This window comes from Scyliorhinus torazame, chromosome 12 (assembly GCF_047496885.1).
Source record: "Scyliorhinus torazame isolate Kashiwa2021f chromosome 12, sScyTor2.1, whole genome shotgun sequence".
NCBI lineage: Eukaryota > Metazoa > Chordata > Chondrichthyes > Carcharhiniformes > Scyliorhinidae > Scyliorhinus > Scyliorhinus torazame.
The window spans coordinates 200,713,016-200,726,760 of NC_092718.1; the positions used below are offsets into that span (position 1 = coordinate 200,713,016).

Consider the following 13,745-nt stretch of genomic DNA (forward strand, 5'->3'; position numbering starts at 1 on the left):
CACACTACTTAGGCAGGCTATCCCATCCCCATCAACTCACCTGAGTTGACCTAAACCATCTTTGGAAACTATGGGGAAGTTTAGCATGGCCAATCCACCCAACCTGCACACTTTCGGACTGCGGGAGGAAACCAGGGCACCCTGAGGAAATCCACACACACACCGGGAGAAGGTGCAAACCCCACACAGACAGTCAACTGAGGCCGGAATCCCTGGCGCTGTGAGGCAGCAGTACTAACCATTGTGCCACCGTGTACACCTCTCAGAGGGCCTAATAACAGGGAACTGTAATACAGATTCAAGGAGGGAGAAAAGACTCGAGAACACGAGGAATGTTAGAGGCAGGAGGGAAGGCCGGAGAGATATAATGAAGGATCTGAAGACTACTGAACATCAGAGGGACAAATGGATTCAGGACAATGAGGGAAATTAGGCAATAGGTAAATTGGGCACTCAATAGGGCAGCACGATGGCGCAGTGGGTTAGCCCTGCTGCCTCACGGCGCCGAGGACCCGGGTTCGATCCCGGCTCTGGGTCACTGTCTGTGTGGAGTTTGCACATTTTCCCCGTGTTTGCGTGGGTTTCGGCCCCACAACCCAAAAGGTGTGCAGGGTAGGTGGATTGGCCACACTAAATTGCTCCTTAATTGGAAAAAATGAATTGGGTACACTAAATTTATTTTAAAAAGCAAAAAATTAAAATTGGGCACTCAATCAAAAAGATTAGGCAATCTCTGGATGTGAGCATCAAGAACATAGAAGATGTGAAGGGTTTTAGAGAATACTGGCACAAAGATTCTCTTGGGACCTGTACTAGGACATGGATGAGAACATCCTGAGGCATTCTAGTTTCTGAATGTCCTGCCCTGTGGGAACCTCTTATGTACACTTGTGAACAATAACTCAGGTGGGAAATAATGAGTATAAATCCACACACTGACACTTTAAGGTGCAGTTATACCTTAATCTCAAATCCTGGCAAACTGTGCATTGGTAAATAGTGCTAGTTTTAGTTAATTCACTGTTTTGGCAGTGGGCCTTGCTGGCCCATGTAGTTAGTTCCATGCCAGTCACATTGCAGAGTGTAGAGGATAGCATCATGGAAATACCAGAGGATACATTTAACACTTGCTGTGCTTTTTAATGATCATTCTTTTTTTTAAATGAATTTAGAGTACCCAATTCTTTTTTTTCCAGTTAAGGGGTAATTTAGCGTGGCCAATTCACCTACCCTGCACATCGTTTGGGGTTGTGGTGGGGGTGAAACCCACGCAGATACAGGGAGAATGTGCAAACTCCACACGGACAGTGGCCCAGGACCGAACCCAGGAACTGGGCGGCATGAGGCAGCAGTGCTAACCATTGCGCCACCCTGCTGCCCCCTTTGAGGATCATTCTTCTTTCATCCAGATCATTCTCCCATCGATCACTGGTAATAATTCACAAATCTGTTCCCACTACCAGTAGAGTAACTGGTGTGCTTGCTGACTTGACTTCTATCCTTCACGGCCCCATTCACCTGAGGAAGGAGCAGTGCTCCGAAAGCTAGTGATTTGAAACAAACCTGTTGGACGTTAACCTGGTGTTGTAAGACTTCTTACTGTGCCCACGGCAGCAATATAGAGATGCATTCATCCAAGCAGAAGCCTTCAGATTTGCAGCATCAGGATAGTACGGAACCTATTAACAAAGAGTTAAACCATCCCTTAGTTCATCCCAGAACTTGGGGACCCTGGGAAGGAGAACCACTTTCATCTCAAAGGTCTGATATTAGTTGGAGCCCCCGCTTGTATCCTGAAACCCAGGCCCTCAGGTGGCAAGTGAAAGAATAGGGCAGAGGAAAGTTTGCATAGTCAGAACAATAAACATTTCAGATTGATGACCGTTTGTCTGGTTCCAGGTCAGTGAATTGGTGATATATGCAGCATCTAGACAGCATATTGTGAATTTGCATGCAAGAAGCTGTTGCTATCACCATAAATGATCTAAGCATTCAGGGAATGTAAATATCGGGGCTTAGTTTTGAGGTCATCCATTTTGGATTTAACATTATTAATATTTTATTCATGATGAGAGTCTAAGAACAGCGGAGAACCAAAGGGATTTTGTTATTCATGTACACAAATCATTAAACGCTAGTGTACAGGTACAAAGAGTAATCAAAAATGCTAACCTTCTGTTAGCCTTTATCACAAGGGCAATGGAATACAAACATGAGCAAACAGTGCATCAATTGTACAGAGCCTTGGTAAAAGCCGACCTGGAGTGCTCTGGACACAGAGGGAGGAATTATCAGTCCCACGGAAGAATGTTCTGGTCCAGCTGATAGCAACACCGCACCGCATATTCCCCTGTGGGGAGGGTGCGACCAACAGAAGCCTCGTGGACAGTGGCGGGTCTAAAAGGTACCACCGCTGGCCATGGCGGGCAGTCACCTCCACCGCAAAACACGCCATGGGGGGAGGGTGCAAAATCGTGTCCTGAATCTCAGGAACGCTTTTGCCCTTGAGCAGAACTGGGGTTTAATATAGATACCAGGATTTAGACGTTTAAATTATGAAGGCAGGCAACATAAGCCTGGTTTACATTACTGTACCTTGAGTTGAGGGGACGCCAGGTGATGCAGTGGTTAGCACTGCTGCCTCACGGTGCCGAGGACCCGGGTCCGATCCCAGCGTTGGGTCACTGTCGTGTGGAGTTTGCACATTCTCCCTGTGTCTGCTCTGACAATGTGGAATCAGTATGGATAGAGTTGAGAAACACCAAGGGGCAAAAAACATTAGTCGGCATCGTACATAGACCCCCAAAATTCAGTGGTGATTACCGGAATGGCATTAAACAGGAAATTAGAGGTGCATGCAATCAAGGAACATCTGTAATTATGGGTGATTTCAATCAGTATATAGACTGGACAATCAAATTAGCCACAGTATTGTAGAGGAGGAATTCCTGGAGAGTATACGGGATGGTTTTCTGGACCAAAACGTTGAGGAATCAACTAGAGAGCAGGCCATCCTAGACTGGATACTGTTTAATGAGAACGGAATCATTGACAATCTAGTTGTGCAAGACCTCGTGGGGATGAGCGTCTATAATATGATAGAATTTTTCATCAAGCTAGAGCGTGAAGTAGTTAATTCTGGGACAAGGGTCCTAAATCTTAATAAAGAAAATTAAGATGGTAGGAGACGCAAGTTGGCTGTGATAGATTGGGAAATGTTACTTAAGAGGATGGCAGTGGATAGGCAATGGCAAATATTCAAGGAGCGCATGGGGAATCTGCAACTATTGTTTATTCCTGTCTAGTACAAAATTAAAGCGGGAAAGGTGGTTAATTCATGGCTTACAAGGGAAATTAGAGCTAGTATTCGATCCAAGGAAGAAGCATAAAAATTGGCCAACGACATAACAGGTCTGAGGATTGGGAGCAGTTTAAAATTCAGCAAAGAAGGACCAAGGGCTTGATTCAGAAGGGGAAAATACAGTACGCGAGTAAGCTTGCAAGGAATATAAAAACTGATTGTAAAAGTTTCTGTAAATACGTGAAGAGAAAAAGATTGGTGAAGACAAATGTAGGTCCCTTACAGTCAGGTGAATGTATAATTGGGGACAAACAAATGGCTGAGCAAGTAAACATTTACTTTGGTTCTGTCTTCACAAAGGAGAACACAAATCAGATACCAAAAATGTTCGGGAGCACAGTGTTTAGTGAGATGGTGGAACTGAATGAGATCAATATTAGTAGTGAAACAGTGTTGGGAAAATTGATGGGATTGAAGGCTGATAAATCCCCAGGGCCTGATAATCTACATTCCAGAGTACTTAAGGAAGTAAGCAAGTGGCTCGAGAAATAGTGGATGCATTGGTGGTTATCTTCTTGGATTGTATAGACCCTGGAAAAGTTCCTGCAGATTGGAGGGTAGCTAATGTAACTCCACTATTTAAAAAAGGAGGTAGAGAGAAAAGAGGAAATTATAGACTAGCAAGCCTGACATCAGTAGTGGGGAAAATTCTAGAACCCATTATCAAAGATTTTATAGCAGAGCACATTGAAAATAGTGACAGGGTCAGACAGAGTCAGCATGGATTTATGAAGGGAAAATCATGCTTGATGAATCTACTGGAATTCTTCAAGGATGTAACTAGTAGAGTTGACGAGAGGGAGCCAGTGGACATGATATATTTGGACTTTCAGGAGGCTTTTGACAAAGTCCCACATAAGAGATTAATGTGTAAAATTAAAGCACACGGGATTGGATGTAGTGTATTGAGATGGATAGAAAACTGATTGGCAGACAGAAAACAAAGAGTAGGAATTAACGGGTCTTTTTCCAATTGGCAGTCAGCGGGATACCGCAGGGATCGGCGCTAGGACCCCAGCTATTCACAATTTAAATTATTTAGATGAGAGACCAAAATGTAATATCTCCAAATTTGCAGATGATACCAAGTTGGTTGGAAGGGTGAGCTGTGAGGAAGAATGAAAAAAAATGAATGAAAATCGCTTATTGTCACAAGTAAGCTTCAAATGAAGTTCTTGTGAAAAGCTCCTAGTCGCCTCATTCCGGCGCCTGTTCGGGCAGGCTGGTATGGGAATTGAACCTTGAGATTTCTTAATTCCTTGGAAGTGCAGGGTCGGATTAGGACAAGTCAGCATGGATTTAGTAAGGGGAGGTCGTGCCTGACAAACCTGTTAGAGTTCTTTGAAGAGATAACAAATAGGTTAGACCAAGGAGAGCCAATGGATGTTATCTATCTTGACTTCCAAAAGGCCTTTTATAAGGTGCCTCATGGGAGACTGCTGAGTAAAATAAGGGCCCATGGTATTCGAGGTAAGGTATTAACATGGATTGACGATTGGCTGTCAGGCAGAAGGCAGAGAGTTGGGATAAAAGGTTCTTTTTCGGAATGGCAACCAGTGACGAGTGGTGTCCCGCAGGGTTCAGTGTTGGGGCCACAGCTGTTCTCTTTAAATATTAACGATGTAGATGATGGGACTGGGGGCATTCTGGCTAAGTTTGCCGATGATACAAAGATAGGTGGAGGGGCAGGTAGTATGGAGGAGGTGGGGAGGCTGCAGAAAGATTTAGACAGTTTAGGAGAGTGGTCCAAGAAATGGCTGATGCAATTCAACGTGGGCAAGTGCGAGGTCTTGCACTTTGGAAAAAACAATAGAGGCATGGACTATTTTCTAAACGGTGACAAAATTCATAATGCTGAAGTGCAAAGGGACTTGGGAGTCCTAGTCCAGGATTCTCTCAAGGTAAACTTGCAGGTTGAGTCCGTAATTAAGAAAGCAAATGCAATGTTGTCATTTATCTCAAGAGGCTTGGAATATAAAAGCAGGGATGTACTTCTGAAGCTTTATAAAGCATTAGTTAGGCCCCATTTAGAATACTGTGAGCAATTTTGGGCCCCACACCTCAGGAAGGACATACTGGCACTGGAGCGGGTCCAGCGGAGATTCACACGAATGATCCCAGGAATGGTAGGCCTAACATACGATGAACGTCTGAGGATCCTGGGATTATATTCATTGGAGTTTAGGAGGTTGAGGGGAGATCTAATAGAAACTTACAAGATAATGAATGGCTTAGATCGGGTGGACGTAGGGAAGTTGTTTCCATTAGCAGGGGAGACTAGGACCCGGGGGCACAGCCTTAGAATAAAAGGGAGTCACTTTAGAACAGAGATGAGGAGAAATTTCTTCAGCCAGAGAGTGGTGGGTCTGTGGAATTGATTGCCACAAAGGGCGGTGGAGGCCGGGACGTTGAGTGTCTTTAAGACAGAAGTTGATAAATTCTTGATTTCTCGAGGAATTAAGGGCTATGGAGAGAGAGCGGGTAAATGGAGTTGAAATCAGCCATGATTGAATGGTGGAGTGGATTCGATGAGCTGAATGGCCTTACTTCCACTCCGATGTCTTATGGTCTTATGGTCTTATGAACCGTGCTGCTGGCTTGCCTTGGTCTGCTTTCAAAGCCAGCGATTTAGCCCTGTGCTAAACCAGCCCCTAGATGAACCAGATGAAGAGATCCTTCAGTGTGATTTGGGCAAGTTGAGTGAGTGGGCAAATGAATGGCAGATGCAGTATAATTTGGATAAATGCGAGGCTATCAACTTTGGTAGTAAAAACGAGAAGGCAGACTATTATCTGAATGGCCATAAATTAGGAGAGAAAAATATATAACGAGGTCTGGGTGTCCTCGTACACCAATCACTGAAGGTAAGCATACAGCTACAGCAGGCGGTAAAGAAGGCCATTGGTATGTTGGCCTTCATTGCGAGAGGATTCTAGTACAGGAGCAGGGATGTCTTGCTGCAATTATACAGGGCCTTGGTGAGGCCACACTTGGAATATTGTGTGCAGTTTTGGCCTCCTTATCTGAGAAAGGATGTTCTCGCTCTAGGTGGAGTTCATTGAAGATTTACCAGACTGATTCCTGGTTGCCGAGACTGACATATGAGGAGAGATTGAATCGGTTATGATTGTATTCGTTAGGGCAGCACGGTGGCGCAGTGGTTAGTGTTGCTGCCTCACGGCGCTGAGGTCCCAGGTTGGATCCCAGCTCTGGGTCACTGTCCGCGTGGAGTTTGCACATTCTCCCCATGTTGCCGTGGGTTTCGCCCCCACAGCCCAAAGATGTGCAGGGTCGGTGAATTGGCCACGTTAAATTGCCCCTTAATTGGAACAAATTAATTGGGTACTCTAAATTTATTTTTTAAAAAGGTGTTCAGAAAGATGAGTGGGGGGGCTCATAGAAACGTATAAAAGTCTAACAGGGCTAGACAGGGTAGATACAGGAAGGCCGTTGTCGATGGTGGGTGTGCCCAAAATACAGTGTAGGTCATTTAGGACAGAGATGTGGAGAAATTTCTTCACCCAGAGAGTCGTGTGCCTGTACAATTCATTACCACAGGAAGTAGTTCAGGCCAAAACATTGTATGTTTACAAGAAGCAGTTAGATGTACCACTTAGGGTGAAGGAGATCAAAGGATATGGGGGGGGGAGGAGGGATTAGGCTATTGAGTTGGATGATCAGCCATGATTATAATGAATGGCGGAGCAAGCCCGAAGGGCCATATAGCCTCCTCTTTCTCCTATTTTCTATGTTTTCCCCGATACAGTAATTTAGGAGCATTGTGCCACTAGGCTGTGTACACACTGGTGGTTTGAAGTCTAAATCCAGTCCTCTTCTCTACTTGCTGCCATGCACATACACTTTTTAAAAAAAAAAAATTTAGATTACCCAATTCATTTTTTCCAACGAAGGGGCAATTTAGCGTGGCCAATCCACCTACTCTGCACATTTTTGGGTTGTGGGGGCGAAACCCACGTAAACACGGGGAGAATGTGCAAACTCCACACGGACAGTGACCCAGAGCTGGGATTGAACCTGGGACCTCAGCGCCGCGAGGCAGCTGTGCTAACCACTAGGCCACCGTGCTGCCCTCACATACACTTTCCACCAAGGCTCATTAGATATCTCTCCTCTCTTCAGGTGACATGCCCTGAGGGGGCATTGGCAATTGTGGACCACCATGTTGACGTTTTTTGGGAGGCATGGATCATCTTTGTTTGTGGTGCATTCGTCCAGTTTGTGCTGCTCTTAAGAAAGATTGTTCTTTGTCGACCTCAATCTCTTTTACCGTCAGTCTTTCCCATCAGCTTCAGACTTTCTGAATCATGGTTTCTTATTAGTTGCCAAGAAATTCCAACTGTTTCTTCCAGTCAGCAGAGTTCTTTTGGTTTCAGACTTTACCAGCACCTCTTCACTGGTAGTGTGGCTTGCCAAAATACCTTCATTATTGGGACTAGTCTGGAAGGACTGGTGGCAGAGTCTCTGCCATGTGCTCCAGTGAAATACCCTGTGAATCCAGTGGCAGTTCCTAAAGATATGGTGGCAATTCCGCCAGCATTTTTCTAAAATATAAATTTAGAGTACCCAATTTTTTTTTCTCATTAAGGGGCAATTTAGCGTGACCAGTCCACCCACTCTGCACATCTTTTGGGTTGTGGGTGCGAGACCCACGCAGATGTGCAAACTCCACACGGTCAGTGACCTGGGGCCGGGATCGAACCCGGATCCTCGGCGCCGTGAGGCAGCAGTGCTAACCGTTACGCCACCGTGCCACCCTTTTCCGCCAGCATTTTGAGCCGCCAGTTGTGTCAAGGTGGGCCCCTAACTGTAGGAACCATTTGTTTGAGCCAGCGAAATTGGATGCTACATTTGGGGTTTGATTATTGTAGTCCTGCGTTGCTGAACACTCTAAACCCCGCCCAACTATTTCTGCCCAGACCCAGAATCAAATTAGAGACTTTATGGTTTGGATAGCTTATCAATGCATTGGGTGGTGCCTTCACCCCAGACACTCTGAACCAGTTTTACCACCGGACAGCAGGTACATATGTATTCATTTATGTATGCATAAGCATTGTACAAGAACTTTCACATGGCTAGAGCTGTAGCTTAAGAAATCAATAACTGGAACACATTTAGATGCTTGCAGCTTTTTTCCAGCCATTGATTTTTTTTCGTTAAAAATAATGTATTTTTGTCAAGTGCAGCTTTGAAATTCATGTTGCAGGCCCAGGTAGAAGCCATTTCAAAAGTTTTTGGATAGAAACCATTGATTCTAGGACAATGCATTCTCATTTTTTTAACGTCTAAATTTCAAACCCAGTCATGTTGGAAACTGTTCAAATCAGGCTGCAGCTATTGTTTTGATCGTTTGTAAGGGCCTTTAACATAAAGAAGCCTGGGCTCATTGCACAGTATTGAGTGCATCGTTGGTTCGAGGCAACATTGATTTATAACATTATGTTTTGTGTGACATGATGTATCGAGCATTTTGAAAGTACCTGCAATGGTTCGAAATTGTATATGACATATTAATCTTGTCAGAGGTAATTGAATTTCTGCAACTTTGTGACAATTCTTTCCCCACCTCAATTTTTTCAACTTTTTCTTTTTCTACTTCCCTCTCCTGAGAGACCCCACTCGGGAGTGCTGTGAGCAGTTCTGGGCACCACACCTTAGGAAGGATATTTTGGGCTTGGAGGGAGAGTTTAAAAAAAATAAATTTAGAGTATCCAATTATTTTTTTCCAATTAGGGGGCAATTTAACGTGGCCAATTCACCTACCCTGCACATCTTTGGGTTGTGGGGGTGAGACCCAGGTAGACATGGGGAGAATGTGCAAACGCCACACAGACAGTGACCCGGGGCCGAACCCGGGTCCTCAGCGCCGTGAGGCAGCAGTGCTAACCACCTGCTCCACCGTGCCACCTTGATCTGGGAGGGAGTGTAATGTAGGTTAACTAAAATGATACCTGGACCACAGGGGTTAGGCTACAAGGAGGGATTACACAAATTAGGCCTGCTTTCGCTAGAATTTAGAAGTTCAAGGAGTGATCTGATCAAAGTATTTCAAATATTAACAGGGAAAGGCAGGGTAGATAAAGATAGACTATTTCCACTGGTTGGAGATTCTGTAACTAGGGGGCATAGTCTAAAAATTAGGGCTAGACCATTCGGGAGAGATGTTAGGAAGGTGGTGGTTGATGGGAAATGTTCAGAATGGAGTTCAGTCACAAGTGGAGTACCACAAGGATCTGTTCTGGGGCCGTTGCTGTTTGTCATTTTTATCAATGACCTAGAGGAAGGCGCAGAAGGGTGGGTGAGTAAATTTGCAGACGATACTAAAGTCGGTGGTGTTGTCGATAGTGTGGAAGGATGTAGCAGGTTACAGAGGGATATAGATAAGCTGCAGAGCTGGGCTGAGAGGTGGCAAATGGAGTTTAATGTAGAGAAGTGTGAGGTGATTCACTTTGGAAGGAATAACAGGAATGTGGAATATTTGGCTAATGGTAAAGTTCTTGAAAGTGTGGATGAGCAGAGGGATCTAGGTGTCCATGTACATAGATCCCTGAAAGTTGCCACCCAGGTTGATAGGGTTGTGAAGAAGGCCTATGGAGTGTTGGCCTTTATTGGTAGAGGGATTGAGTTCCGGAGTCAGGAGGTCATGTTGCAGCTGTACAGAACTCTGGTACGGCCGCATTTGGAGTATTGTGTACAGTTCTGGTCACCGCATTATAGGAAGGACGTGGAGGCTTTGGAGCGGGTGCAGAGGAGACTTACCAGGATGTTGCCTGGTATGGAGGGAAAATCTTATGAGGAAAGGCTGATGGACTTGAGGTTGTTTTCGTTGGAGAGAAGAAGGTTAAGAGGAGACTTAATAGAGGCATACAAAATGATCAGGGGGTTGGATAGGGTGGACAGTGAGAGCCTTCTCCCGCGGATAGAAATGGCTGGCACGAGGGGACATAGCTTTAAACTGAGGGGTAATAGATATAGGACAGAGGTCAGAGGTAGGTTCTTTACGCAAAGAGTAGTGAGGCCGTGGAATGCCCTACCTGCTACAGTAGTGAACTCGCCAACATTGAGGGCATTTAAAAGTTTATTGGATAAACATATGGATGATAATGGTATAGTGTAGGTTAGATGGCTTTTGTTTCGGTGCAACATCGTGGGCCGAAGGGCCTGTACTGCGCTGTATTGTTCTATGTTCTATGTTCTAATGTCTTCACTCAAAGGGTGGTAGAGATTTGGAACTCTCTCCCACAAACAGCAGTTGAAGCTAGATCAGTTGTTAATTTTAAATCTGAGTTGGATAGATTTTTGTTGAGCAAAGATATTAAGGGATATGGGCCAAAGGCAGGAATATGAAGTTAGACCACAGATCTGCCATGGTCTCATTAAATGGTGTGACAGGCTTGAGGGGCTGAATGGCCTACTCCTGTTCCTATGAGAGTGTAGGACAAAATGCACTGCAACAACTCGCTGGGTTTACCTTGACGTGGCAGACTGATAGAAGGTACGAGCCCGTGGGATCCAAGGAAATTTGGCAAATTGACTCCAGAATTGGCTGAATTCCCTGTGGGGTCCCGCAGGGATCATAGATTTCATAGAATTTCATAGAATTTACAGTGCAGAAGGAGGCCATTCGGCCCATCGAGTCTGCACCTTACCCAAGGTCAACACCTCCACCCTATCCCCATAACCCAGTAACCCCACCCAATACTAAGGGCAATTTTGGACACTAAGGGCAATTTATCATGGCCAATCCACCTAACATAGAACATAGAACATTACAGCGCAGTACAGGCCCTTTGGCCCTCGATGTTGCGCCGACCTGTGAAACCACTCTAAAGCCCATCTACACTATTCCCTTATCGTCCATATGTCTATCCAACAGTGTTGGGGCTCTTGCTGTTTGTGGTTTAGATCAATGATTTAGACTTGAATGTAGGAGGGTTGATCAGTAAGCCCGCGGATGATACAAAAATTGGTGGGGTGGTAAATAGCGAGGATGATGGCCTTGGAGGATAGAGACAGGCTGGTCAGATGGGCTGATCAGTGGCAAATGCAATTCAATCCGGATAAGTGTGAGGTGATGCACTTGGGCACAACAAACCAGGCAAGGGAATACATGATAAATGGCAAGACCCTGGGAAGCACCGAGGATCAGAGGACCTTAATGTGCATGTACATTGGTCCCTTAAGGTAGCAGAACAGGTGGATACAGTGGTTAAGAAGGCATATGGTATACTTACCTTTATTAGCCGAGGCATGGAGTTTAAGAGCAGGGAGGTAATGCTGGAACTGCATAAAACATTGGTTAGGCCGCCACAGCAAGAGTATTGTGTGCAATTCTAGATCCCATATTACAGGAGGGATGTGATAGCACTGGAAAGTGTGCAAAGGAGATTTACCAAGATGTTGCCTGGGCTGGAGAGTTTTAGTTGGATATTGGATAGACTGGGGTTGTTTTCCTTGGAGCAGAGGAGACGGAAGGGGGATATTAATGAGATGTATAAAATTATGAGGAGTGTAGATAAAGTAGACAGGAACAAACTTTTTCCCTTGGCGAAGGGGCCAATGACCAGGGGGCGTAGATTTTAGGTAAGGGACAGGAGGTTTCGAGGGGATGTGAGGAAAAGCCTATTTACCCAGAGGGTGGTGGGAGTTGGAATTTGCTGCCTGAAAGGAGGGGAGGGGGAAGGCAGAGATCCTCATAATATTTAAGAAGTATTTAGATGTGCGCTTGCAATGGCAAGGCACACAAGGCTATAGGCCAAGTGCTGGAAAATGGGATTAGGAAGAGTAGGTGATTGTTTTCGACCGGCACAGAAACGATAGGCTGAAGGGCCTTTTCTGTGATGCATGATTCCTTGACTGTATATAAAGAAAGATTGTATTGTCAATATGTTGCGTAAAGACTTGGGGAAGATGTAGAATAAGGGTGTTCGGCATAGCAGGGTTAAAGTGGGACTGGAGAACAGTACAACCCACAGTGTAGTGTGGAGAGTAATATGGTAGTGTTTATAGAGTATGAGGGAAGTTGGCATGAAGATAGCGGCTAGATAGGATTATACCTTGGAGAAATGTATATAGTGTGTGTTACCAATAAGTAGTTTATGTTCAGCCACACATGACTGCAGAACTCCTAGTGAGACACCATACACCCTTATGACATGGTGACAGCTCTGGACCCCAGAGAAGCTGGCAAAGGACACTAGAATCTGAAAGACTAAAGGAATAGAATCCTGACCTGACTGTAGTGTACCTGAACTGAAGACGCAGGTGGAGATCGCCTGAAAATAAACTCGATTGTAGACCTGGAGGCTGCAAGAGTAGCTATAGGACTCCACCAGAGCATATGGAGGTCCATTGTGAATCCCCATCGATTGCAGAGTCAAAGGACCTAGTCAGATCACAAGGGTGCGCAATAAAAAAGAAATTAAGTACCAAAGCCGAACTAATTTTTAAAAATAAATTTAGAGTACCCAATTCATTTTTTCCAATTAACGGCAATTTTAGCGTGGCCAATCCACCCAGCCTGCACATCTTTGGGTTGTGGGGGCGAAACCCACGCAAACACGGGGAGAATGTGCAAACTCCACACGGACAGTGACCCAGAGCCGGGATCGAACCTGGGACCTCAGCGCCGTGAGGCAGCAGTGCTAACCCACTGCGCCACCGTGCTGCCCAAAGCTAAACTAATCTTTAACAGTATTCAGGCATTGATCAGGCAGAGCAAACTGTTTCTGATGATAGCTAATTTAAAGTTTGATTTCTTTTAGGGTTTGTGTTTACTGTTGGGGAGTAACTATCTCCATTGTCCACAGAATTGATTACCTTTCAAATGTGGTGAATTGAAGGAAAGCAGCAGGGGCTCCAATTCATCTGAAAATATATTTGCCATTCCTAGTGCCTGTTTCTGGAGTTCGAGTTGGCTCTTTGTCCTGCGATTGGAAATCTTAAAATACCTTGTCAACAACAGTGTTCTCATGTGCATTTGAAAAAGAATTTAGTGATATTTCTGAACCAGACACCTACTGGGATTTCAAAACAATAACCGTGAGTGTCAGTCACTGAGACGCCAATTGTTCCCGTACAAAGAAGTGACATGTAAAATGTGAGTGCCGGAGCTACTCATGCTGTGTACCTTCCCATCCACTACACACACAGAAGTATTGAGGCAAAACCAGAGGGATCCTTCTTTTTGTCTGGCAAATAATTAAACCCAGCTGACATCTTGTCTCCAAGAACTTGACACGCATTTCCAGAGGTTAGACAGTTCGCAGTCTGAGATCAGACGAAATTAGCCGGATCTGCAATTTCATAGATCCAAAGGTGGACGCTAATCCTCCTTTGGAACGTCATCTCTGTTGACAGCCAA

The 13,745-nt window shown here is 45.0% G+C and overlaps 1 protein-coding gene across 4 annotated transcripts in view; it reads right to left on the reverse strand.

The window, feature by feature from the left end:
* nek8 (NIMA-related kinase 8) overlaps positions 1–13,581 on the reverse strand; it is a 110,134-nt gene extending 96,553 nt beyond the window's left edge. Inside the window, exons 1-4 of one of the 4 annotated variants that reach the window (XM_072469659.1) lie at positions 13,202–13,581; positions 12,630–12,767; positions 2,596–2,722; positions 1,564–1,679 (exon numbers count right to left, since the gene is read on the reverse strand). In XM_072469659.1, the coding sequence (XP_072325760.1) occupies positions 1,564–1,634 (71 nt within the window). In that variant the 5' untranslated portion in view covers positions 1,635–1,679; positions 2,596–2,722; positions 12,630–12,767; positions 13,202–13,581. The remainder of the gene's footprint in view (positions 1–1,563; positions 1,680–2,595; positions 2,723–12,629; positions 12,768–13,201) is intronic. The other 3 variants (XM_072469653.1, XM_072469652.1, XM_072469656.1) reach the window with 3 other exon arrangements.
* Positions 13,582–13,745: the final 164 nt, after the last annotated feature.